This window comes from Solea solea, chromosome 7 (assembly GCF_958295425.1).
Source record: "Solea solea chromosome 7, fSolSol10.1, whole genome shotgun sequence".
Lineage (NCBI taxonomy): Eukaryota > Metazoa > Chordata > Actinopteri > Pleuronectiformes > Soleidae > Solea > Solea solea.
The window spans coordinates 11,132,344-11,158,435 of NC_081140.1; the positions used below are offsets into that span (position 1 = coordinate 11,132,344).

The window sequence follows — 26,092 nt, forward strand, 5'->3', positions numbered from 1 at the left end:
TTTTATTTTGATAGAAACAACATCCGGTGCTCTTCCTGGTGGGTTAGTAGACTTCCTGTTCTTTTTTTCCTCAACTTTATAAAGAAGAAAATTGAACTATGTACATGAAACAGATATGTAGTCCAGATTCAGTGCCAATAAGCCACACATACAGGAAGAAAACTAAAAATAAATACATTTAAATAATACTGTCACTGGACTTCCTGTGCTGCGTGTATATGTGCCGCTGTTACGTCGTTTCCATAGCGACAGACATGGTGCGAGTTCACAGCACGCCAGGAAACCAATCCAGTGGGAAAATAAGTATTTTGTGGTTATTTTTTCCCGAACGCTGCTAATAATGGGTAGGTAAACATTTAGTCTGCTCAAATTTCAACGGAAGTCCAGTCAAAAAGTTAAATAAATATTAAGCTAGGAGAGAGAGAGTACACTGATTTGTTTACATGTCGTCCAAATGCTAGCGTTTTAAGACTAAACACCTGCACGTTGCTCGTTGCACATCAAACCTTAGACAGTGTAACTTAGAATTCACCATTTTTGGTAATGGGTTCAAGCTGTCTGTCCAACTTAATGACATTATAGGTGTCTGTGATGTATAAATATGTGTTTCCAACTTAAGTTATGTACCAAAATGCTAGTATAGGCCTACAGACACACACCTTTTGACTGACAATTAAACAAAGGCAGTATTTGTTGTTAGATATCATGCTTAATAAAAAAAAACCGCAATATGACTAATATTGCGGTTCTATCTATATGACTATAGATAGATAGATAGATAGATAGATAGATAGATTTGTTGAGACAGCTGCAACAATAAAATACAATACATTCAACACTCTCAAGACCCTTTCAAACTCACAAAATAAAAACAGTAAAATAGGAGACACAATATTTACTTCAATTATTGTAATCAAGTCATTTTTGCATATTAGTACTTTTGAAAGTAGTTTTTAAAAATCTGCAATTTTGTTTTGTTTTGAAGTATTGCATTTTGCTTCATTTTAAATCACATCTGTTACTGAGTAAAAATAGTGAATACAAAACACAAGTAAAACAATCCTGCTTCCCATCGACTGCAGTGAATGATGGGTAGAGTTTGGTCGTCTTTTAGGGGAAGTCACAACACTTTAGATCTCGATCTGCTTTGATTTATAGATTTGCATCATGACTGTTGTTGGTATTTGTTAGTGAATAAAAGGAGGTGGTCAACAGAATCCACAGTTTATGTCATCTTCAATGGCTTTATTGTTTGGAAATGTTTTATGGGATGATACCTCCCTTAATGTTTTGAATGTTGTGCATCAACATGTTTTAATTGTGTAAGAATGGACTAACAACTAGTTTCAGATTAATATCCCTCTTTCATTTTTGCATCTCACATGTATGGAATCCACCCTGCTTTTACACAATAACTAAGTAACTTGAACTCTTGAGTTAATTTTAAGTTATTCTTTTTTGCTTTTACTTGAGTAGATTTTAGACGTGTCATTTCTCTTAAGTCTATTTTCGTCAAAAATAATGTTATAGAAAATGTTTTCACCTCTAAGTGCTTTTTCCCCCCTCCGTGCCTCATATGTTTGTGCATGTTTTGCTCTCATGACTCAGACATGCATCCATGCAGAACAGATGAGTTTATGAACAGCTTCCCTCTCTCACATTAGACTGATTAATAGTTTAATCAGGGCTAAAACGGACAAAATGTCACGAGGCAACAGTTGTTGTTTGAAATCAGCCCCTTACATCGGCCTTCTTAATGCTGTCACGGGTAGCTACTAATTTATCTGTGGTGTGTGAGCCAATAAGGGATCTCTGCCCTCTTTTAAGTGCAGGGCCTGCAGACAGTAGGGGGGCAATCAGGCTATTATTGTGCGTGAGCATGAAGCCTGCTCTTTGATTGGATAGGGTTGTGTGTCTGCACTGGTGTGTGTGCAGAAGACAGAGATGGTTCACAAGCTTGTTGACATGCTAGTGCTTGACCAGACATTAAATCATGTTAACCCTGCCTGTTTTTGCACAAGTTCTGCACATTTGTCTGCATTGTGCTTGTGGCCAAATCCTTGTGTGCTTGTGCTGTATAGATTTTCCCGTGTGTCCTCTCACTCTATTTCCCTCAGATTGTCTGCGAGGCCATTTAATGTCTGGCATGCAGCCATGCATGGGGGCCATCTGATAGCGGTGACCTTTGGCCCTCTAAGTTAGCCAGAGGTATTTAATCTGAGGTCAAGTGTTGAGTTGGCGTGATGCTTCTCCCTCAGTAATGGTGAGCTGATGGATAAATGCCCTAAGAGCATGCACAAACAAATAGACAGACACAGGCTGGATGAGGCTTGCATTGCTGTCTCCTCACACGACCTCCTGCAGACAAGGTCACATTACTGCCTGCACCTCTGTGGCCGCTATTACATCTCAAGAGAATTCTACAACACGAGGTATCACTGTGAGCATTATTTAAAGGTACAATGTGTAGGATTTAGCAACATTTGGGGAAGTTGCATGTTAGAGCTGAACATCTCTCACCTCAGATAGCCTTCAGTTATATTATCAATCATTTATTATTTATTATCAAACTTAAAAAAAAAGATCCGCTCCTGATTATGGGTGTCTGTGGTTATGAAAACAACAATTCATACAATCAGGAAATTGTACACTCAAACAATTATCAGTATAGTTATTTTATTTATAGTCTGTTTCTGCCAAGTGAAAATAATTTTAACTAAGAACCTTTAGCGCACAGTGTTATCACCTTCTCCAGAGAAGTCAAAGCATGGTTTCTAAGAAATATGTGCACACTAATCCTGGCTTATTGTCTGTAATTGCACTAGTATCTGGACAAACTGAATCTTTTATTGGATTTAAATGGGATTTATGATGATGGCACTTTAGGTATGTTCATGTGTGTATACTGTGTGTATACTGTGTGTGTGTGTGTGTGTGTGTATGTGTATATATATATATATATATATGTATGTATACATATACATATACACTTAATTTCTGAATGTAGGTGGGAATAATGAATGTATAATGGAAGCTGCTACTGAATGAGTGTTGTGGACTACAGATGGAAATTAGCTAAAGTAGCCTCATGTTTTTGTATACTTTCCCTGATAAGAATAAAAATAAATAATAAATATATACATCATACCCACTGGACCTTTTTAAAAAAATTTAACAACATGTGTATTGTTCATTGAAAAAGTTCCGTCACTTGAAGGTTGAGTTATCTTGCCGTGGAGGTCAGACTAATGTATGACTGTGAAGACAAGATGCCCTCAGCTGTGAAATGCCATAATCTACAGTCTATAAACTTAATGCCATAAGCTTGACAGATTACTCTATTGAATGAAGTGTACAGCAAATGGATTTAATATGGTGGACATCACGCTAAGGTATTTATCCTTATACTGACCTTGGTAGCTAAGTGCTATTCGTCGGTTTAAAGGTTACTCCCACTCTCCTGAAAAGGGTATTCAACTTTCCTGGGTAATGTATGCATGTAAGTTTAACACTTTCTGTTATGGTCTTTCTCCAACCTGCGTTGTGTGTCTGCACTGCAGTAGACTTTTGTGTCAAACAAATCTTTTAGGTCATAAATGTGTAAACTTGCATGAATGATTGGCCAAATAATTAAACAGACAATTATTAAAAAAAATCATCATCATCATAATAATAACCTCTGTTTTTTCGTAGTTTTATGTGTTGTGATGAATGGTTTATCATCTTCTGGAAGCTTCTGCTGATGCCCATTGTGCTGTAAATTGAAAGAGCTGGTTTTCATACAGGAAAATGTAATTATTGGATTGCTATGTGTGAACAGCACAATTAATCACCAACAGTTTTGATAATGAAATGAATTTGCAGCTTTTGCGCAGTTGCTCAAATCAATTTAATGATGTCTCCTCGCATATTTTATTACACAAGGGCTAGAAATTTAGACTTGAAATGATGACTTGCATGAATTTAATAAAAAATGAATCAGTATGGATAATACCTTTTTACAGCGTGATACACAATAGTATATACAGTAACATCGGCTAAGTCTGCTGTTCCTCTGCTTTCTTCAGGAGACAAGGAGAGATCTATCGAGGCGAAGGGGGAGAAGAAGGAAATGATGACGGTTCCTCTCTGTCCTCCGATCTACCCACTGCCTGAAGAAATAAAAAAGGTAGGTGGTGATTGAGAAAGCATGTTCCAGAAAATGCTTGGCAAGTCCCTCACTGCTTTTAGTTTTTTATTTGAAGTGACTCTTTATTCTTCAGGAAAGAATACTGTGTAATATCCTTTTCTACTCGCACATGTTGCACGCGTTACCTTTCACATGTTTATAAAAGACCATACTGACGCTACACATGCTGTTAAAACACGCTCGTTTTTACAAGCGTGTGTTGGAAACACATTTGTTACGCCCTGATGAGTTTGTCAACACTAACTCTTTCCATATGCTGCATTCATCCACGTACATCAAATATGGAACGTGACACTGCCTCGTCTGTTAAACGTCCATGTGTTTTAAGGTAAAGAACATGTGGCTGCGTGTTGCCTCTTATCCTCGGGGATGTCAGGTGGCATTTACATATTTTCATATGATATTCCATATGGTATGAATGTAAATTAGCAGGCGATATATCTTTTTTTTCTCTCTCCCTTTTAACATGAAGCACATTGAGTATTGTTGGAGCTAAAGGTCATTGTGTATTTCAAAATACATAAATCCATGTGTTAAATTTTATACCTCTAGCAAAGTTAACTCATTTCTAATATTCACGTGACATCCAGCTACCTTAGTATCATACATGCCTGGTTATGAGAGGGTTCTCTGATTTGTCATTAGCTCTCCATATGGAGAATAACCCTCTGTCAATTTAGTTCCCCATATGAATATGGCTTGTTTACAGCAGTCTGTTTGTTTAACTACTTGCACATGATTACGCAATGAGTTTCATCTCTGTATTTGGTCCTCTCTTCCCGTCTGTCTCCGTTTTCTCTTTCCTCTGCTCTCTAGTAAATTCTGGAATTTGTAATTCAGGTCAGTAGATGGCTGTGAAAAATGCACCTCCCCCCAGACACTATGTGAAGGGTGGTCATTTCGTGTCTGTTAACAGATGACACCTCCCATCCTTCAACCAAACTCGGTGCATCTGTCCATCCATCTTTCTGCCAGCTGTGTCACGGCCAACAGACTCAAATATGAATCCATTGTATTTATTGATTTCTGCTGTGGGAGCCATCGCTTTCCAGTACATGTCTGCTTCTATTTCACAAGGAGAAATATTCTAACTAGACACAGAGCAGAAGGAAAGAGAGACAATAGAGCGACTGACAGATTGATCAGTCTCTGGATACACCTCCCTCCCCTTTCTCTTTTTCTTCCCTCCGTCATCCACTCAGATTCCGAAAGGTCTGTAAAGTAGAGGATGTTCTGGGCTTAGCCCCCCGCTGAGTACACTTCACCAGCGTTTGTTGGAGGAGGCTTACGTGGCTTGGGGTGAGCAGAGAACAAAAAAACAACAGAGGCAGTACATTGCAAGCTCAATGCTATGGGCAGTGCCATGTGTGTTAGTCGGCGTGGGAGGCAATGAGGAGGTGGTGTGCTAACAGGCCCATTTAAGTGCTGTTAATCCTGGTGTGTTGGGAGAGGACTGGCACCAAGGTTTAATGGTGGGCTGCTGAGAAGGAGAGCACTGCGGTTAAACACACACACACACACACACACACACACACACACACACTCACTCTCACACCATGGCTCCCACCCACGACACACACTTCGGGTACAAGAACACACATAGATGCACTGTACTTGTTGTGTATATACAAGGACACACTGAGAGCACATGAAAACACCTGCAAATGTGAGACAGTCATTGAATGAAATCTAAAAGTAAATTATGTAAGATGGGATGTGCTTCATGGCCACCAGCTAAAAACCTGGCTTTCCTTTTCATGTGTTTTTTTTCCCCTAGAAAAAGTAAATTTGACTGAAATCGTAATATGTTTTTTTGTGGTATTATTAGTGTTAAAACTATAATGATTAACTTTTAAATATAAACAGTGCTACATTCAAACCCCAGTCAAATGAGTTCACACAATGCTGATTAAGCCTTTCAGTGTTTCTCGGTATAGCAGAGTTTAGATCTTCTATTGCATGGTGACATTTCCTCATTCCTGAGATCCTTTGTTATTTCTGTTTTCATTCTTTAACTCCTATAGTTTATGGCTTCACTTTGTCTCTGTGCTGTTTCAGCTTCTAAGTTGTAGATATTTGAAAACATTGAGTTTTGCCATCTCTCTCTCAAGTACATACGTACATGTTTGTGCTGCTGGTGTATTCACACAAACACTCAGGAGCCCATTTTCAGACGAAGGACACAGCATACAAATAATGTTACATCATTTCTGTTCACAGAGACAGATTAGAGGCAGAATAATAATGGTTACAAAAAGAATCTCCATAAGTTTTACTTTAAGTAACAGTCATCTGCTCTAGCAGGCTTCCCCTGTGTTCTGTTCTTTGCGTATTTGTTTGCCAGTTGTCACATTGTGCGTCTGAGCTTAGTGGGAGGGTAGGGAGCTGTTTAATTCATTTTTTCCCCTCTCTAAGTTTATGTATTTTAATGCTGAACATTTTAGACTGTAAGCAGACTGTATTTCAAATATGCAGAGAATGCTGTGTGGCTTCAAAGTTTCACCCAGTGTAATGTGAGCACACTTTTACTTCCTCTCAGGTCTCTTTCTTTGGCTTTCTCGAGGGCACATTAGCAGTTATTATTCAGGGACCCAAGAGCATTATTACTCCCACGTTTCACTGATGGTTTAAGGATTGAAAGTCAACCCAAACATGCTTCTGTAAGCAGGTGGTCGGACTAAAAATAGCACTGAATTGACATTGGAGTGTTGCTGAAGGTGCAATTGGGAAGATGAAATGAACGTTTATCAGATACTAAAAACGCTGCCCAGACGTTTTATTTTGCTGTAATTTATGTCGTCTTTTAGCCTTTGCTGTGAAGGAGATAATCGTTGGCATATGTGATTCCTCCAGTGGTTTTTGAAACTGGATGAGCTTCTTGATGCAGCTTTTATTTAGGGGATCCAGGAATCCAAGTGTTTATCACAATGTGACATACAGTAGGTTGTTAAAAGGGCAGCATGCAGTCTTGTATAAAGTACCTAAAAGTATCTGGTCAGAAAATGACTTCAGTAGAAGTTGAAGTCATTTTTTATAATATTTTATATATAAGTAAAAGTCTTAAAGTATATGACATTTACTGTACTTCAAGTATCAAAAGTAATTTTCTGATATAAAATGTACTTCAGTTTTTTTTTTTTAAAGTGAGGAGTTAGGATTGAGCCATCGTAGCTCAGTGATAGAGCGAGCTGTCTTTCAACTGGAAGGTTGTGGGTTAAATTCCTGGCTCTGCTAGTCTAGGACACTGCTAGTGTCCTTGCGCAAGACACTTGCTGCAACCCCATGTTGCAGCATGTGCATGGGTATGGAAGATATGTGAATGGGTGAATGGCAAAACTGTAGTGTAAAGCAGCTCATCAAGACTAAAAAAGCTCTATTTAAATACATTCCATTACCAACTCTTCTGATTTTATGTGGTCGTAACAAAGATAGTTTGTTAGAAAGTTGCTAGAAAAACAAAGTACAAATACTTGAATTTTGTACTTCAGTACAGTAACAAAGTGTTTGTACTTTATGGCTGTATGTAAGATTTTTCATGCATTAATCATTAGTCTTTAAATTTCACTGACTTACATGGCCAACTTTTCAGTGAAAAACTCAAGGATGTCCTTGTGTGGGCTCCTGTATGCCCCAGGTAAACATCAGTGAGCAGTGAGTAGTGAGTCAGACTCGGAAACCTCACAAATGCACACAAAGCAAAAGAAAGTTTTATGAAGCGCAACCCGCCAGACACATAGCAAGAGTGTTACTTTAATTACCTCATCAAGTGTCTCTTATCCTTGAGTAAAATACTGCAGTCTCCCCTCAGTCACGATTCTGGCCACAGCCCAGGATTTTCGCGCACGGCTGTCTCGAGCCCTTGTGAGCGTGCATTATAGTAATGAAGCTGCAGTTAGGTTATGGCCCCACATGGAACATACTTTAATGCTCTGTAGTTCATATGGTTATATTGACAAAATCAGAAAATACATTGTCTTCTCTTTAGACAATAATAATGTGAGACATGGAATATTTTGCTCATGTTGTCATGGTCTCTACATGAATGATATGCTTGCAGTCATTTGACTGGACAATGCGACGCACTGCCACTGTCAGCCCTAATAAGGCACAAACATTTTGTCTGTTTCTCTCCAAGTTGTTGGACACAGGAGTTGGGTACCTCTTTCTTAAAGCACAGTGTTACGGTCCAAATGTGGCTGAAGGACGAGTTGTTTTAAGTGCAGCACTGAGCAGAGTGCACCACAGGCTTTTTTATGCAGCTGCTGAGCACCTCTTGTTCCCCACGAGCTGCTGATACTCCCTAGTCACCTCTCAAGTGTCACAGCCCGAGACAAACTCAAACACACAGTGTAACAGGACAAGACGTTCACTGGAGAGACAGAGACTGAGAGAGGGTGAGAGAGAGAGAGAGAGAGAGAGAGAGAGAGAGAGAATGAGTGAGAAGCACATGCAGAGAGAGAGACGGAGAGTAACGGTGAGGAGACAAAGACAGGAAGGACAATACACCCTGTTAACTTCTCTAATGTTGTGGTATGTGAAGGGCTTAGAAACACAGTGTAACAGGACAAGACGTTCACTTTGGCGATAATGAGAGAGCGTGTGAAGACTGGGAGGCAGAGACAGAATAGGGTGCAATCCCACTGTGTGTGCATGAGGGAAAAGTGAAAGGTCTCTATGTCATTTTCTTCAGAGAGAATCAATGAGGAGAATGAGACCAGAAAAAAATAATGAGATTTTCTCTCTCTCTCACAGAAACTTGTTTTGTCCTCTTAGTGAGGACACATCATAGACATCCCTAGCCCCAAACCCTAACCTTAACCATCACAACTGCCTAACCCTTGAACCTAATTATAACCTGAACCCTAAAACCTCACAGAGAGAAGTTAAGTAAAAGTACACAGATCGTTCCCTCACATGCTGTTAAACGTTGTTGTTTCTTTTCATAACTGCAGACATACACACTTCTAACACTCAGGAGATAATAGACTACTAGCTACTTTAAAAACGCTTGTGTTTACCTGCCTTCCTCGGGCCACATAAACACACACAACACACCAGTGGGGGTACTCATTTTTCTTAGCCTATGAATTGACATTATAGTGTGTTCCAGCCTGAGGCTGTCATCCCTACTCCAGATTCTCAGCATCATGTGATTCTCCTCCTCCTATTCTCTCTCTTTCTATGGGAGGTGGGTGTGGCTTTATGGAGAAGGCTAACAGAGCAGAGACACTGTACTGTAGGGCCCTGATGTACTGACAGGTTTCGCTCACACTTGCATCCCTTAATTGTATAGTTAAGGGGTTAAATAATACAATCACTATACTTATTCGGTGTAGCAAAAGGTGAAGGCAGACTGCCATCACATCTGACTGACTTATGACTCATTTGATGATAATTTGTGTTGTGCTTGTACTAAAGTAACTGTAAAGTAAATCTGGGCAGATCTGTTTGACTCCAGTGTTTTATTGGCAGTTAATACAGACATTTTGTTTAAATCTATATTTTTCCAACACTTCACTTGGTCCCATTGTGTGAAGTAACTGGAAACAGAGTTGTACTTGTCTTGTTGGGATTCACCTTTTCCCCTGAATGACTGTGCTTATTGTGCTTTTGTGTGATGGTTAGTTTGCATATGGTGAAACAAGTATGTCTGTGACAGCCACTGATTTCAGACATGGTTTGCAGTTTTCCTTTTTAAACATTAGTTTTTAAAGACACAACAATATGAGTAGCATTCAGATGAAATGACAGACTGTGAGGCTGGTGTCTGGTTTGTATCCTGTCTCCTTTGTTTCATCAGTTTTACCTGCAGCTGTGTTAGCAGAAACTGTGTGACCATACTGTATACTGTCTATTCGTACTTTAGCCAGTAGGCTGTCATGATGCAACCCTGGTTAAAGTGCACACACTATAAATGACGTCATTGCCGACAGCACCACGTTGCCTGTTAAGGTTCCGAAATTGGGCACTTGGTTGTGCCCTAGATTTTGTAACTAAGCGCCTGCTGTGGTGATATGGACACATCTGAAGGAAGACTTCTCTGAGCAAAATGTGTCTTTATAAAGAGCTCGAAAAGACCTCAGAGATGATCACATGGTTCTGGATTCTAGGAGAGGAGATTTAATGGAGTAATTAAAAAAAAAAGAAAAGTCACACAGTAAATTAAATTGTAAGCTTTATCACACACTGTTTGAGACAGAGACTTCCCTAATCCCTGAGTCATCTCTCTTACTACTTTAGCTTATTGGATGTGTGAGTTGTGGGGAAAAAACAAATGTGTAAATAAAAGTATTTGTGAGTATTTGGAAAACAAAAACAAACCCTGGTTTAATTATCTATGACTAAGATTCCAAAAAATACTTTATCCTCAAGTGATATTGTGACAGAACATCTCTAGCCACCATTCTGTGAAAATATAAACACTGCATCAGTACCTGACAGTAAGAATATAGAATAAAGACTAGATTCTAATGTAGCTACGGTATGCATCTAATACTAGTAAGTAATCTTCTACTTGTTGATTCCCTGCTTCCCCAGACTATATTCTTTCTCTGTACAGTTCCAAGCACTCTAGCAGTTTGAAGCATCAGTTGTGCACTGCTCATAAACGCCTCTGCTCTGCCTTGTTGGCCATTGTTATTGTGCTGTGCGGATTTGTTGTTTGTTTTCCTACCTGCACACCTGCCTTCACTGACCCTTGTCAGGCAGAGCATTAACACAGGGCAGGACCATCACACTGTGTCAGTTGACCTACGTGAGCTGTGATCAGTGTGATACTTTTGGTTTAGTTGTGTTTCTTAGTTAATCCCTGATTTTTTGAAGCCTTTTGTTATTATTTGGAATACTTTAATTGTTTTTTGTAAAATAAAGACACCACTTTTTTTTATCTTTTTTACATTTGCTTCATCAGAATTTGTACCCCACCCTTATCCCTCACTTTTCCCCAGGTCGTAACAGGCATGCACTGCCCTCAGAGGTCTGCACCACGGTGCCTCGCATGGCTATAAACAAAGGATTGATGTGGTTCAGTGGTTCAGTGAGTTTTATGAACACCTCACCAGAGATGAGCTGGTTGATGTAAGAGCAATTAAATATTCTTGTCAATATGTGAAGTTTGTTTGCCAGAGAGCTTACTCTTCCTCAGATACTTACAGCCACTAGGCCTTATTAAAAAAACAAGCAAACAAACTTTAATCTCTTTAAAATCAACACACAAAGTCCTGACTAGCCTTCTTTTAGTGTGTACAACTGATGACTGAAGGCACTTAACTGCTCCTGCTCTTCCTCTGCCTCCCTTCATCCATCCATTTTTAATGTGAGCTGAGCAAAATCTTCTGAAGGAAAACAGGGGAGGACAGAGGAGCCTTGTGTCCCAGGGAGATCCACAGTCCTACATATTCCTCCGTTTCTCTTTCTTTCTCTGTCCTACTGTCTCATTACTTCATTTTTCCCCTTTTTGAATAATGGATAGTTTCATACTAGACACACCCTTCCCTGCTTGCTTGTCAGACCTCGGGAGGTTGCTGGATAGTGGGAGCACATGTGTTGTCTGCTCACTCTAATCAGTGTATCTCAGACTTTGTTTCCATCCTCCTCCTCCCTCTTCATCCTCCTCCTCCTTTTTCCTCCTCTTTGGCTGTTTTTCCTGTTCCACCCCTTACCTTTCCTGCCCCTTTTCAGTTGGTTTTCCTAAATCCGGGGGAAGAGAGAGATTGAGATATAGAGAGATTACATGAGGGAGGGAGTGGAGGTTTCATCAGGTGAATGCTGATCTGCAGTAATGACTGAGAGACAGCGGGGGGATTATTGAGCAATACTGTCACGGGTGTTGTCTCGGGCCTGGTAATACAAAGTGACAATATTGCATGATAATCCCGAGGTCATGATAAGGTCACTGGTTCTTTATTATGTGATGTTTCCTTGGCAGCCACTGAGGAAGTGGATTTTGGAAGAGACAAATTAATTGGGTGTTCAGACAGTCCAGCCCTGAAACCAAAACCATTAACTTAAAAACCTGATTTATAAACCTTTCATTAAATTATTTATAACATTAAATATGACCAAGTTATTTTCATACATTGCAGACATTTTCACTGGTTTGTTTTTTGTATAGTTTTTAGCGAAAAATTAGCAAAGAAAGAACTTCCTTGTTGATTTTGTATGTATTTCATTATTCTGTATTTGATTTGAGTATTTTATCAATATTGTGATAGCTTTTGAATTTTTATAGGTTATTGTTGTGTGTCCATAACCCTATTATATGTCCTACTACCAGTCTTGGCAAGGGGATATTTAATCATAATTCCTAGTTATAATAAATGAAAATACAAATTAATATAAATATCTGCCTTGATTTGTTCTGTCAAACTATATTCAGTTGTGGCTGTTTTTATTCATTCATTCAACTCAAGGGTCTGAATCAGTTAAACACTGCAGGCAATGGCACTTGTCTTCTCTTGCTACCGAAGGTTAAATGAGGTTGCAGTTGTCTTCGCTCCACTGACGTTCATCTAGTCAGGCAGAATGCCATCTATAGAGCTTCCACCTTAGTTTAAACTGCAAATGAAGAACATGAAAGGAAAATCAAGTCAAAATCAAGATGGTATTATTCACAAGAAAGACAGGCGTGCGCATGCACACACACAAACACACACACACACCCTCACTTCAGCCTGTGTAACCTCCTCTGGCCTCTCTTGGCTTAGTGTGCCGTGCCATGTTGTGCCAAGCTGCGTGGTCTAGTGGGGCTAACGGAAGCACATGTGTTGTCTGCTTACTCTGATTAATGTAACAGACTTTTCTCCCCCTTCCCTCTCTAGCTCATTTTTTATGCACTGGCTGCTGCTGTCCTGCTTTCACCCTTTATGACTGCACTCAGTCTGGCTTTCAAACCCACACTCTGTCATTAAAATAAATGATAATAAAACAAATTCAATTATATAAACGCTCAGTTGCAAAATTAAAGCAGGTAACTGGTTTTATTGATTTAGAGTCAGGCCACGAAAGATCCCAGGAATAAAAATGTGAACTGCATGAGTTTAAATAAGGGGTGATGTGCAGTAAACTGGTCATTACTGATCACCCAGATAGGGTGATGTAAGACATGAATAGCCCTGAATTTAGCTTAACTTAAAATCTTTGAAAACAGACCATAGATATACACAGATGTACACCACTGCAGGCTGAGGGACGTGTCGTACAACAGGAAGTACTATATACCATTTATTTACTATTGATTAACTTAACACCTGTAAATGTAGAGAGCGGCTCAGAGTTTGAGCTAATAAAAAACAAACAAAAAATAACAAAACAAAAACACTGCTTTCCAGATGTGAACTGAGTTATAAACTATTGTTTGTGATGACAACCATGCTTTTAACCTTGAGTCTGCTTTGCTAGAGTTATGACTCCACTTTAATCATCTTTCTTAAAAGCAGCACTAATAACTGTAATTTCAGCGTTGTCCTCTTTTAATTTAAGAAGTTTTTGCACAACCCATTTTTGCATTTGAGAGGTCATTAAAGCAGCTTTTTAGATCAGCGAGTGGTCATGACAGAACAAAACCCTTGTATTATTTGAAGATAATATATGTTACTTGTGTAATTTAAGTTATTCAAATCATTCCAGTTAGGTCATTATTTAACAGCATGTTGATCATTTTCATTTTCTTCTATTCTCTCATGTGCACAAGCTATGTTTGTTTTCACTTGGTTTAGCTGTGATGGTGTTGTTTGTATTTGAAAATGTATGTATTTTCCTTCAAGTTGCAGTGTGTTGAGCTCTAAGGTGCAGTGCATCAAAAATGATTGTGAAGCTTTTAAGAAAAATAGTTAATGTTGCTTTTAAATTGGTCTATTGGCAAACAGCTGGTCTCCTTTACTGAACTGAAGATACGTAATTGATTTCCCTCTGCTGCTATTTTCTGTCTTTGTGTTGTGTGGGTAGATGAGACTTTCCAGTGGTCCTAAATTTTGAGGATGACAGATCTACCGGTTGTATAACTATACCACGGCTTTGGGGGGGGGGGGGGGGGGGGGAGCTCACACATGCGAGACATGGTGAGGAAAATTAATATACAGCATTAAATGAGCTGTATACAAGAAACGTATTGATTCAAGGAACGTCTGTCTGTCTGTAACTCACAAAACTGTCCAACTGATTCCTTGACAGGCTTCAAACTTGGCAGGTGGCTTAGGTTGACTTTAGCAGTGTGTGGATGAGATATTGTTAGAAATGCAACAGATCCTTAAACAAGCTGCCTCTGCATGCCTAAAGACAGTCCTGCTATAGAGTGAGGATAAACAAGGCAATGTGCCATGTATGTGATGTTGAGTCAGTTGAAGCCTGAGATGCGGGTACTGCACCAGTCAAAAGAGATGTTAAATTGAAATGGTTACAACAATGGTACAGCAAGTTTATTCTCAATTTCAAATTTAGTTTTCAAATTTATTCACAGTTATTGAATAATTTCATTTTTGAAATTTAGTGGTTCTGTCTTAGGTTCATGTGGTATTGCCCAGGACATACAGACAGATTAGCCAGTTTTCACACGGCTAAAACAAAATGAATAGTGCAGCCAGTCCTTTGCCTGCTGTCAGCACATCAGGCAAAATTTTTTGTCTGTGCCGAGCTGTGCCGTGTCACGCCATGCCATGGTGTGCCGTGTCGTCTTATGCCTCGCCCTGTGTTTGGATGTGATGTGATGCGTGGCCAAGAGCTGGTCGAGGCAGCCATAGGTGATTTCTTTCCCTGCCACTGCCCTTTCCCTGCTTCCACGCGAAGGAGCAAGTGAGGTGAGGAAAGGGAGGGCAAGGGAAGAGAGGACGTGTAAACGTGAGGACAGCCAGTCAAGCGATACACATGCAACCATGGATAATATCACCACCATGCCTTAGTTTTATGACAGTAACCATTTGTTTTTACTATCCCTCTGGCTCAAGCGTCCCATCCAACACATGGTTGTCTGCTCTGCTGGCTTTACCCTGACCTGCTAATGTCTGCTGTCTGCATGCACATGTCAGTGATTGACTGTGGATTCCTCAGTATAACTCCTCCACACAGACCCACACAACCCAGACAATGACCATCTCACACACTGTGATTCATCCATCCACCACAGCACAGTGTTGACCTGATGCGTTGTCCCGCTCTTCGTTCTCCTCTCTGATACTACACGCCCCTGTCCCCCTCTTGCACTTCCTTTTGTCTGTCCCTTGTGATCACTGCTTCTCCACCCTTTCCCTCCTCCTCATACATTCACACACAGTGTGCCATGGTCGAGGAGGTCACACATACACGCACATTTTCACACACAAGTCCAGTTCTATACTCGTGCACTCGCTCATGAACTCACACACACTTGTCATGTGATGCGTGGTTACGCCATGGGGTCCAGATGAGTGGAAGCTTAATGTTGGCTCTCACTACACTAGGCACCACAGGGGGTCTTTATCGTGGCACAAAATCAACAAAGCCACAGTCACGAAGTGCCGTCCCTCTGTCACACACACATCAAGCGGGGTGAAAGTGTGTGTGTGTGTGTGTGGGGGGGAATATCTCACATGTGCACAAAAAATGACAAAAACATGTCATTTTGACACGCAACGCCGAGAACGCAAGGATGCACCCAGACACATACTCTCTCCACGATCACACTGTCACAGTCCAAAACAGAAAATAATTTAGGAAAATAACATGGATAAGTCCCTTCACCACTTAATCCCTTCTTAAATGCTTGCATGATCTCTCGTGTCTGTGATTTCACACACAGACAGAATAGAGAACCTAGCAGACAGACAGAGAAAAGCATTTGTTAGATTGAATGAGAGAGAGTCAGGCGGGGGAAAAAAAGGAGTTGAGAAGGATGTAGATATGATGTCATCATCATATCACTTGATTAAAACTAATCCTAATGCCTTTAATCCTCTATGCACCCAAAAACATAGCATCTCGTCTGTGCTTCTTTGACTGCATTTGTTAGTGTTTCTCTAATCTCCCTTCTCCTCAAAATTACGTAGAGGAATTCAGGTTTTTCATGTTCTGAGGATCAACAGGAATAAATTGTTTAGTCTGCCTGTTTGTGAAGATCTGTTCTGGTCTACACTTCTGTCTCTGTCTGCTGTGTGCAGTCGGCTCACCATCTCTGCCTCATTAAAGGCTTTGACCTTTCATCTGATAAATAAGATTAAGGGACAAATCATTTTGGTGTTTTTGTCAGATTTTGGCCAAGCATCTGTGGCTGATGTTAACTGAAAACCTGCAGTTCACAAGACGAAGGAGAGGGGGTTTTAAAATGTGTTTAGAAATTCAAGAAATGCTGGCATTTTAAATGGATTAATAGTAACACCAAAGACTTGAATAAAGGAGATGATATTTTTACCCTGCATTCACTGTGAAGAAAGCAAATATTATCTGAGCTGTATGACAAACAAAAAAACGTATTCAGTGCTGTGTTTTATATGTACTGCATGTGTGCATATCTGCTGGGAAACACATATTACAGGACTTCAGTGTGTGTTTGCTATAATAGTTGTGTGTGCTGCATGCCTGTTTGGTCGGATTTTGGTCACGTATGCATGTTTTGGTGAGCGTATGTGGGCGAGGGGGTGTGGACTTTGTGTGTGTCTATGTCTGCATGTATCACGAGGGGTCCGTGTTCATGACAGTGACCCACTTCTGGTGTTTTGATGAGCCAGATGGGTCACGGCAGCTGTAGCTGAGGAGGCGGAGGTATACGAGCAAGAGAGGGAAGCTGTGGAGAGGGAGATCAAGTGCAGTTTGGTTTTGGAAAAGAAGGAGGAAGGAGAGGGGGGGCAAACGGGAGGGAAAAAGGAGGTAGTGAAAGATTATGGAAACATTTTGGGTGCAAAGTGAGGTGGAGGTTTTTTTTTTTTTAAGGAGAGACGTCAAAGTGGGGAAAATTAGATCCTCTGTATGTCTCGTCTGCCTTGCGTTCTTCCTCTGCCCACGGTACACGAGACAACGACACACACCCAGACAGTAAGGGAGCTAAAAAGACATCACATAAATTAATTATTGCTCATCCTGGCAAGACACCAACCACCCACAAAATATCCCCACCCTGATGTCGCCCCTCGCCTGCACCTGCTCCACCCCTCCTAAGTGTTTCACGTCAGGCGAAAGGTAATAACCCCATGTTTAATTGATGGAGCATGAAGGCACTGGTGATAACATGGACTGTGGAGGGTTTCACCCTCACTCAGAGCAGCCTTGGTACCTGTTGGGTGTAGCTGACACATGTGATGGTGCTTTGTCACACACACACACACACATCACTGATGTACACTCTGAGGCGTTAGTTACACATGGCACGTTAATGTCATAATAAGCTCTTTTCGATAGACTCGATAGAAAAAATCACCATCACCATCAGATAAATTGAACCAGTGCAGTGTAAATGTAAGAGCTGCTCTACTTCTAAAATGAACGTTTTAAACTGTATTTGGCAGCAGTCCAGTCTGCTAATGGAGTCAATCAAGTGACAGAGGGTGAAAAAAGAGAGACAGAAGACACACAAGGGGAGCCATAGAAATGAAGCGAGCACTAGAGGACAAAGAGGTTTGGTGATGCTGCCATTAAACATTTAAATGACAACAAGTTCCCTTTTCCCCCTCTCCATCATTCCTGCTCCGTTTTACTTTCTTACATCATTGTTTCATTCAAACCTCCGTCTCTCTTCTCTGCTTCTTCTCTCAGGTATTCTAGTCTGTGTGCGTGCGTGTGTGTGTGTGTGTGTGTGTGTGTGTGTGTAAGTGAGTGTGTGTGCGTGTCTGTATGTGTGAGCATGTGGAGGGGCTAGTTTTGTGGTTTGAGTGCTAAGTGAACGTGTCAGTGCTCAGGACATGGGGTCGCCCCACGGGGCCAAATGCAGTCACGAGAGCACACAACTGACTGCCGGCGCAGACGTTCTGCCCTCAGGGTTTGTGTGTGTGTGTGTGTGTGTGTGCTCATGTCTGTGTGTTCGTGTGTGTATTGTAAGAGTGAATGACTGTGTGAGTTTGTCTGTCTGAAGATGCTTATGCAAGTAAATTTGCCTTTGTATGTGTTTGTCTGTGTCTGTGTCTTTTGTTTGTGCCCATGTACATGTTTGTGCTTGTATGTGTGTGGGTGTGTGTGTTTTCTGTCTGTAACCATTATAACTAACCTCTGATTTTGAATGTGTTTGTGCCCAATTGTATGAATGTGAGGACACTCGGTGGACGGATGTTGTTTTAGGTGCAGAGTTGAATGTGGTTTGGGTTAGAGTTAAGCATGTATTGTGTTGGTTAAGGGTGAACACGGGTGGGAGGACAATGTTTTCGTGTGTGTGTGTGCGCGTGTGCGTGTGTGTGTGCGCATGGTGTGTAGCTCTTTCTGTGAGTGAGTGAGGTAGTCATGAAGACAGACAACAAGGGGCATTACAGTTAAAATGACCCGAGGGTGGAACTGTGCCTCAGCTCTCTCTCTCTCATGCACACACATTCTTGTACAGCATTCTTAGTGAGGACACTCATAGATATATAATGCATTTCCTAGCCCCTTGCTCTAAACTTAACCATCCATCCATCCCTGGACAGGTCGCCAGTCCACCACAGGGCCACATAAAGACAAACAACCATTCACTCTCACCTACGGTCAATTTAGAGTGTCCAATGTACCTAATCCCCATATGTTGTTTTTGGACTGTGGGAGGAAGCCGGAGAACCCTTAGAAAACACACACACACACGGGGAGAACATGCAAACTCCATGCAGAAAGGCCCTTGTTTCCGACCGGTTCTCGAACCCGAGTCTTCATGCTGCAAAGAGTGCTAACCACTACACCAACTATGTGGCCCCTAAACTTAATAACTAAATGCCAAGCTTAATCATTGCCAGGTAATTCCTAATCCCAACCTTAACCTAACCACAAAAAATCTTAGCGCTAAACTTCATCAAAAATTAAGTACTGCCACATTAGGACCAGGTTTTGGTCTTCACGAGGACAACTGGTCCTAATAAGGTCAGTGTTTCACACACACACACACACACACACAGAACAACAGATAAACTAGGGATTAATATGAAACAACAGGAAACAAGGAAGGAAGAAAACAAAGGAATTACTGCCAAACCGTGAAAGATTAATTTTGTAGTTAAAATCTAATTATTGTTCATTAAATATTGAAACTAATTGTTTTACCCACAGATGGAGCGGAGTGATACAGTGTGCCAATATTGCGGTGTAAGCTACCTCATATATCACGAGTTCCATCAGCTGAACACCCGACTGGCTCAGCTGGAGATGGAGCTCCAGGACCTGAGAGAGACGGCTCAGAGAGAGAAGGCCCAGCGAGAGGCACTGGAGATGGGCAGGGTGGAGTGGGAGAGGTCACTAAACCTGGAGGTGCAGATAAAAGCAGAAAAGAAAAAGAACAGCATGAAGGAAGAGCTGGAAAAGAAGAACAGAGATGCAGAGAAGTTTCTGAGAGAGGAGTTCGAGAAGAAGAGGAGAGCGATGGAGGAGGACCATAAGAAAATCATCGATGAGAAGGAGAAGCAACTTCGGAAAGAACTGGGAGACGTAGAGGAGAAGAGACTGAGGAAACAGAGGGATGAGCTGGAAAGGAAGAGTGAGGAGAGGGAGAAAGTTCTGAGTGACGCACTTCAAAAGGCCAATAAAAATTTAGATGAGCTGAGAAAATACCTCCGACAACTGGAACACAGGTGAGGTGTGTATTTGTTTGTCTGTGTTTCTTGTTCCTGGTGTGAAATAATCTCTTATGCCAACATTCACGTGTGTAATTATCTAGTGAGTCATGCTGTTAACACACAAACACACTCGGATAAATCAGACATGTATTATTCTGCTTGTTGGTGCGTGTTCTGTTTGTGCTGCATAGTAGTATAATCTCTCTGACTTTTAATCAGCTGTGTTTAATAGTGTTTATTCATTTAGCACTGAATCAGGTAACAATAAAGGAAGAGCACAATAGTTACTCATCAATATTAAAATTGTGCTTGTGAATATAGTAATTTTATAGTCTCATTTTATCAGAGAAGTGACAAAGTCTTTTTTTGCCTAAATTTAGTAGAAATCGATGTACAAATGTTTTCCCAAAAGGGGAAATGTATTTTTTGACTTCTTGTAAATAGTTTTTGCTTTTGGCACGTTGTCATGTAGTGTACCCATCTCTAGGACGGCCTTGTCTATTCATGGGCTCATGTAAAGCGATAAAAATAACCACCATGTCAAATTTGAGTGGTCAAAAAAGTGTTTAAAATTAGGCCACTAATCATGTCACATTTTCTGCTCTGATATTCTGGGGAGCAGAACAACAGTTTAACAACACTCTATACACAAACACAAAGCTGGTTTACCTTCAGTCCTGCCCTCTTTCTCCTTCTTTCTCTATTACTTGTTCATGCAGCCTCACAGTGAGAGTCTGCTCTCCTTTCTGTTTTTCTATTCTCTTGTTCTGAATAAAGTGGCAGAGATTTTCTACAGGGTTTTGTATCGAGGGAAGACGCAGGTCAAAGACTCTCGTGTATTGAGCAGGTGCAGTTACTCACGATTGTACGGGTAAATCGCTATTGTAAATTGTAATAGAGGGCAGCAGAGAAACTGTTTTCCGTCTTTAGACAACAGGGTGATAACGGAGTGGAACAAATATAGTCTCCATTAAAAGCAATCGACAGACACAAGAATGTAACAGAAACATGAGGCATGTGAGAGATGAAAGAACGGGCGCTGCTTGTCCCCTTCCTCTTTATTACTGTGCCAACTTTTTTTTTTCTATTTCTGTCTTGTACCTCAGGTGAATGCAACAGGCTCTGGCCTGTTCTCTAGGGCTGTTCGTAGCTATTCTTGGAGATTAGGAAATACGTGTCATATGACAGCTATTAGCTGAGGTTGCCAACGTCAGAGTAACCTTATGTATCACAAGCACAATAGCAAAACATCTCACTTATTTGAAAAATGAACTTAAGGTGTATACCACACAAAAGAACAGTTTGATTCCCATGTTGTTCATCTGTAATATTTTTAGCTTGTGTGCGTGTTTATCAGTTAAGCCACATTCACACACACACACAGGTTTGTACAGCTATCCTTCTCATGCTGTGTTCATAAGGACCACCACCATCGGCCCCTTTCTGCTCCTTTTTCCACGATAACTTTCATTTTCAATATCTGGCAGTTATTCAACCATTTAGGAGTTACGGTACTGAGAAGCTGGTGATTCTTGTCTGACATAGGGTGAAAGGCGTGGTCACACCCTGGACAGATGGCCAGTCCATAGTTTTTTTTTTTTTTTTTTAGATATCACAAACAGTCTAGGAGTAATGAGAAAGTACGCATGCCAAATTCTGTCGGCGATGAAAGGATAGGTAACAGAAGGGTTAACTGCAATTTAAATCTTAGCCCTAAACTCAGAAAAAGCTTTAAAATGTTGATAATCAAATAGCAGGTGTCTGTAATCAAACAGCCATCTAAGGCCAAATTACATTTCTGTATGTAGAATATGCTGATTTACCATGACTCATGAGAATGTTATGAATAATCCAGAGCATCTAAGGACTGTCTTGTTGAAATAAAAACAGTGACGCTATTCTGAAACCCTAGACACTGAAGGGTATAAGTTACCATGTATCCACACAACTCTCCCCACACACACATCCACAGATTCACTCCCATTGTACACCACAAATAACACAGATAACATGATGACCTTTAAGAAAATGTTGTAAACAACAGAATATGAGGGTTCTCCAGTTATAAGGGGTAACATTTTCCCATCGTCCACATAGTTGAGAAGACAGGATGCTTTTCTTTGTTACTACGTTGCTTTGTCGTTATGGTATTTCGAGGTTTACAGATTTTTACAGCATGAGCTCCAGAGTTATTGTTAAAAATAATCAATACCATCATGTGTGAGTGGAAGTCTTGGGTCAACAGTTGGTGCCACATAAAAATAGACCACAAGGAATCATTTTAAATGCATGACAACACTGTATTTTCATTTAAGACTACTGACAAACTTATTTTGATTTGTTTCAGGTCAGTAGAGGTGACTGTCCGAAATTTGACCCAAGCTAATAAAGTAGAAACTGCTCCCAGTAGACCACATGTGGTTGGTGAGCAGTAAATTGAGGTTTTGGATTTAGTAAATTATTTAAATGTATATCATCACTGTCACTGACAGATGTAGTTTAAAATGGATTATATCTCATTATGGGATTGTTTGCTGAAAGTTATCATGTTCTCTTGTGGAGGTTTTGATAGTGTGGTCCACTGGGTGTATTCTATTCATTTGGCCTTAGGAACTAACAGTAATTAGTGCACTTTGCAGTAAAGTGGTCACAGACAGTGCCTTTATTTTCAAAACCATAATTCACTGTCCTCTACAAATGAAACTGAATGTCCTGTAAAGAGTGAATGGGTGAATGAGAGAAGGACTTGGGAAAAGAAAATACACTATGGATTTGACCTTATTGGATAATTTGCTTTAACATTTGCAGTGTTTGCGTGTACTTGCATGTGCAGTCAATAGCCGAAACACTATGTTTATATGTGGCTGCTTTTCCAGAGGCCTGTATGTTGTTATCGACCAGCAGAACAATCCATTAACTGGTGAAATGTAAGCTGATTATCTCTCATAAACAGCCTCTTTAAACACACACACTCAAATACACAATGAGCACAGTCTCACTCTGGAGCCTTTGGGTCAAGTGTGGGTCAGGAGGTCAGAGCTGTGTGGACTGCCAGCAGTGGATTCTCTTGGATTTCTCTTTTCCTCTTACAGTATCTTGACTATTACTGTGTCTTTATTCAATCTTTCACCATTTGCCTCATTGTTCTGCAGTTATATTGCATCGCTCATACTAGGGGTGGGACGATACCACTTTTGTATCTGATACCGATATCAGAAAACTCAAGTATCTACCGATGAACTATGCAGAATTTGTACAGTCCTTGCCTAGTGAAGCATGCGATATATAGGATTACCGATACTGACCAATACTAATTTCTATCCCTAGCTCATACATTTGGTAATAATCAGATTTAATGGCAAAAGACAGTTAATGAGGATTTTGTGAATGGCTGGCTACACAGCCACAAAATAGCATGTGTGACTTTTCAGTGAAATATGTTTATTATTGACCTCCCACCATGTTTTCACCATGAAAGGAAGATGGATTTTCTATATGTGAATATTTGTAGCTGGCTAGTAGACGTCCTTACTGTGATCCACCCCCTGCACGTACAGCAACTAACAACGTCCTCCTTCACAGGTTTTTCACCTTTTTATTTATTTTCTTATACGTTACTGAGCCGATTGATCGTGTGAAGGTCCGACAACATGGGAGAAGTGGATGGGCTAATGTGTGTGCGACTCGTGACTAATGGCTTAATGGCAACACACAAATCAAACCTGAAAATGTCACCCGTCAGATGGGGTCTGTGTGTGTTCAAGACATGATAGAAGAGGGTGTGTGTCTCTGTGTGTGTGTGTGTGTGTGTGTGTGTGTGTGTGTGTGTGTGTGTGTGTAGGAAAGATGTATGACAGTTGAAAGCAAGGTGAAGGGTAGTAATGTGCAAAGTGCAATTAAACCCTATTTTAAAATGTCATCTACTAGACAAGTTCAAACACAGATGAGCTGGAGACATTTTTTATTTGAAAGAAAGGAAGAAATGGAGAGAGGGTGAGAAAAAGAGGCATGTGTTATATTTGGAGTTTTTTTTAACATCTTTTGAGATGTCCATAAACACACAAGTGCTGCCAAACTTTCTCAAAAACAAATAGACAACATATACACCTGACATCCACTCCATCAATCAAGATAATTGCTTAATGTACATTTTAAAAAGTTGGCCATCACTGGCCTCATTTGCGTACCCAGGTGTCATTTATCTGTAAGTGCTGAACAGAGCCACATCAGATGGAACATTTAAACCAGACGTTAAATCTGATTGTATTACTCCCATTACCAACAAAAGTCAGATGTTTTTTGGCCAGTAAAAAAAAAATAGAAGTGACCAACCTGTGGTTAACAAGGCAGTAATGCAACATTATGGATGCCAACTGCCATTAAACACCACCACCGACCAACCAACTAAAAACCAACCTGTGGTTAACACAACAGATGCATTTAGATGGCCCACCAATTTGCTTAACTTGTGTTTAACCCTTTAATACCTAAGCCTCAAAATGTCCGTCTGTTTTTTTTGGTTATTTTAATAATGAAAGGGCCTGAAAAAATAAAATGTAAATCATTTTTAAAATAACATTTTGTTTGAATCTTTGTCTCAATGTCCAAAAACAGGCCAAAAATGGAAACAATGTACAGGCGTTTTTCCAACTCTCTCCTCTCTGGTGACAAAGACACAGATTCACCGGTTTCCTGCAACAGCGCGAGTGAAATTACTGTAATAACTACATGTTTGCTTTGATTTCTTAGCTTTTAGAAACTGTTGGAATTTTTTCAGATAGCACAAACTGTCGCGTAATTACGGTCATGCAAAGTGCGCTTGCGCAAACGTGTCGTCTGTGATATGCACAGGGTTAAAGGGAAGACGGTTAAGAGAATGAGAGACTGATGACAACAAGTTGCTGTTAATGACAATAATCAATCAATAATTACCAATGGGTAGAAGTATACTTTGATGAGACAGGTTGAAAAATATAAAGCCTGTGTTGCGCATGCTTAAAGAATTGAGAGAAGTGTCTGGGAATTTAATATGCGCTGCTCGCTTCCTCTTGGCTGTTTTTTTCCAGCCCTGATCCAAACAGTTTGTCTGGGTATAAGTTTGTTTTTGTCTGTATCTGATTCTGTATCTGAGTATGTAATGTATTTGGGTTTGTATTTGTTTCAGCTTGTGTTTTTGTGTTTGTGTGTGTGTGTGTGTGTGTGTGTGTGTGTGTGTGTGTGTGTGTGTGTGTGTGTGTGTGTGTGTGCCTTTTGTAGACACCTGCAATTGATAAAATAATCACTGTTGTGCACAGTAACAAAAATTACTCTTGGCAGTTATGAAGAATGAATCATAAAAATGGTGAGCGTGCACACACACCCACAGAGGCAGGCAGAGAGGGAGGGAGGGAGGGAGAGAGAGACACCTGGGGCTGATTGTTAGAGTGATAAGACTGTTTGCAGGTGGAAGAGCAGAAGTGAAGCAGAGACAAATATATAAAACAGCTTCCATTTGTTACAGGGACGTCAGTTACAGTAAATATAGTCATATACTCATCTGGTTTTGATTCACTGTCTGAGATATGATATATATATATATATATATATATGTATGTATATGTGTATATTTACATATGCGTGTGTGTGTGCGGAACTTTAGGGATAATGCTTTGGTTATACTCAATGGAAGTCAGTGTGGTGTCCCTAGAAGAATAGCAGAGAGGGTGTTTGTGTGTGTGCGTGTGTGCATGCATGTGTGTATATGTGTAAGATAATATGTCACTTGAAGTGAGTATAGAGAGAAATAGCCTTTAACTTGAAGTTCACATTAGCACATCAAACAGAAAGAGTCTCTCTCTCTCTCTCACTTCAGTGCTGCTGTGTGTTGTATTTCACTTGTGATGGTGCAGAAGATGACCTCTATTCAGTTCTCGTGGCTCATGATGGAGCTCATGACAACAAGCTAAACAAAAGTAATGGTATTCATGTGTGGGTGTGTGTGTGTGTGTGTGTTGGTGTAGTATGACAAAGTTTATTTGGTCATCACCAGCAACATGTTAGAGCAGTAGCATAGCAACCCACACATACAAATGAAACAGAGGTGCATTGCTCCACAGAATCTAAATTAAAACTGACAAGCTGGGGGACATATTTATTTTCATATTCTTATAGCTAATGCAGTTAGTCATAATATGCTATAATTCATTGTGCTTGCACTTGATTATGTGTCTGTGCA

At 40.3% G+C, this 26,092-nt stretch overlaps 1 protein-coding gene across 1 annotated transcript in view; it reads left to right on the plus strand.

Moving 5' to 3' along the window:
* Positions 1–282: 282 nt before the first annotated feature.
* The window catches only part of lekr1 (leucine, glutamate and lysine rich 1), a 71,961-nt gene continuing 46,151 nt past the window's right edge, over positions 283–26,092 (plus strand). The window contains exons 1-3 of the mRNA XM_058634392.1: positions 283–344; positions 4,068–4,168; positions 19,376–19,893. Coding sequence (XP_058490375.1) covers positions 341–344; positions 4,068–4,168; positions 19,376–19,893 — 623 coding nt within the window. The 5' untranslated portion in view covers positions 283–340. The remainder of the gene's footprint in view (positions 345–4,067; positions 4,169–19,375; positions 19,894–26,092) is intronic.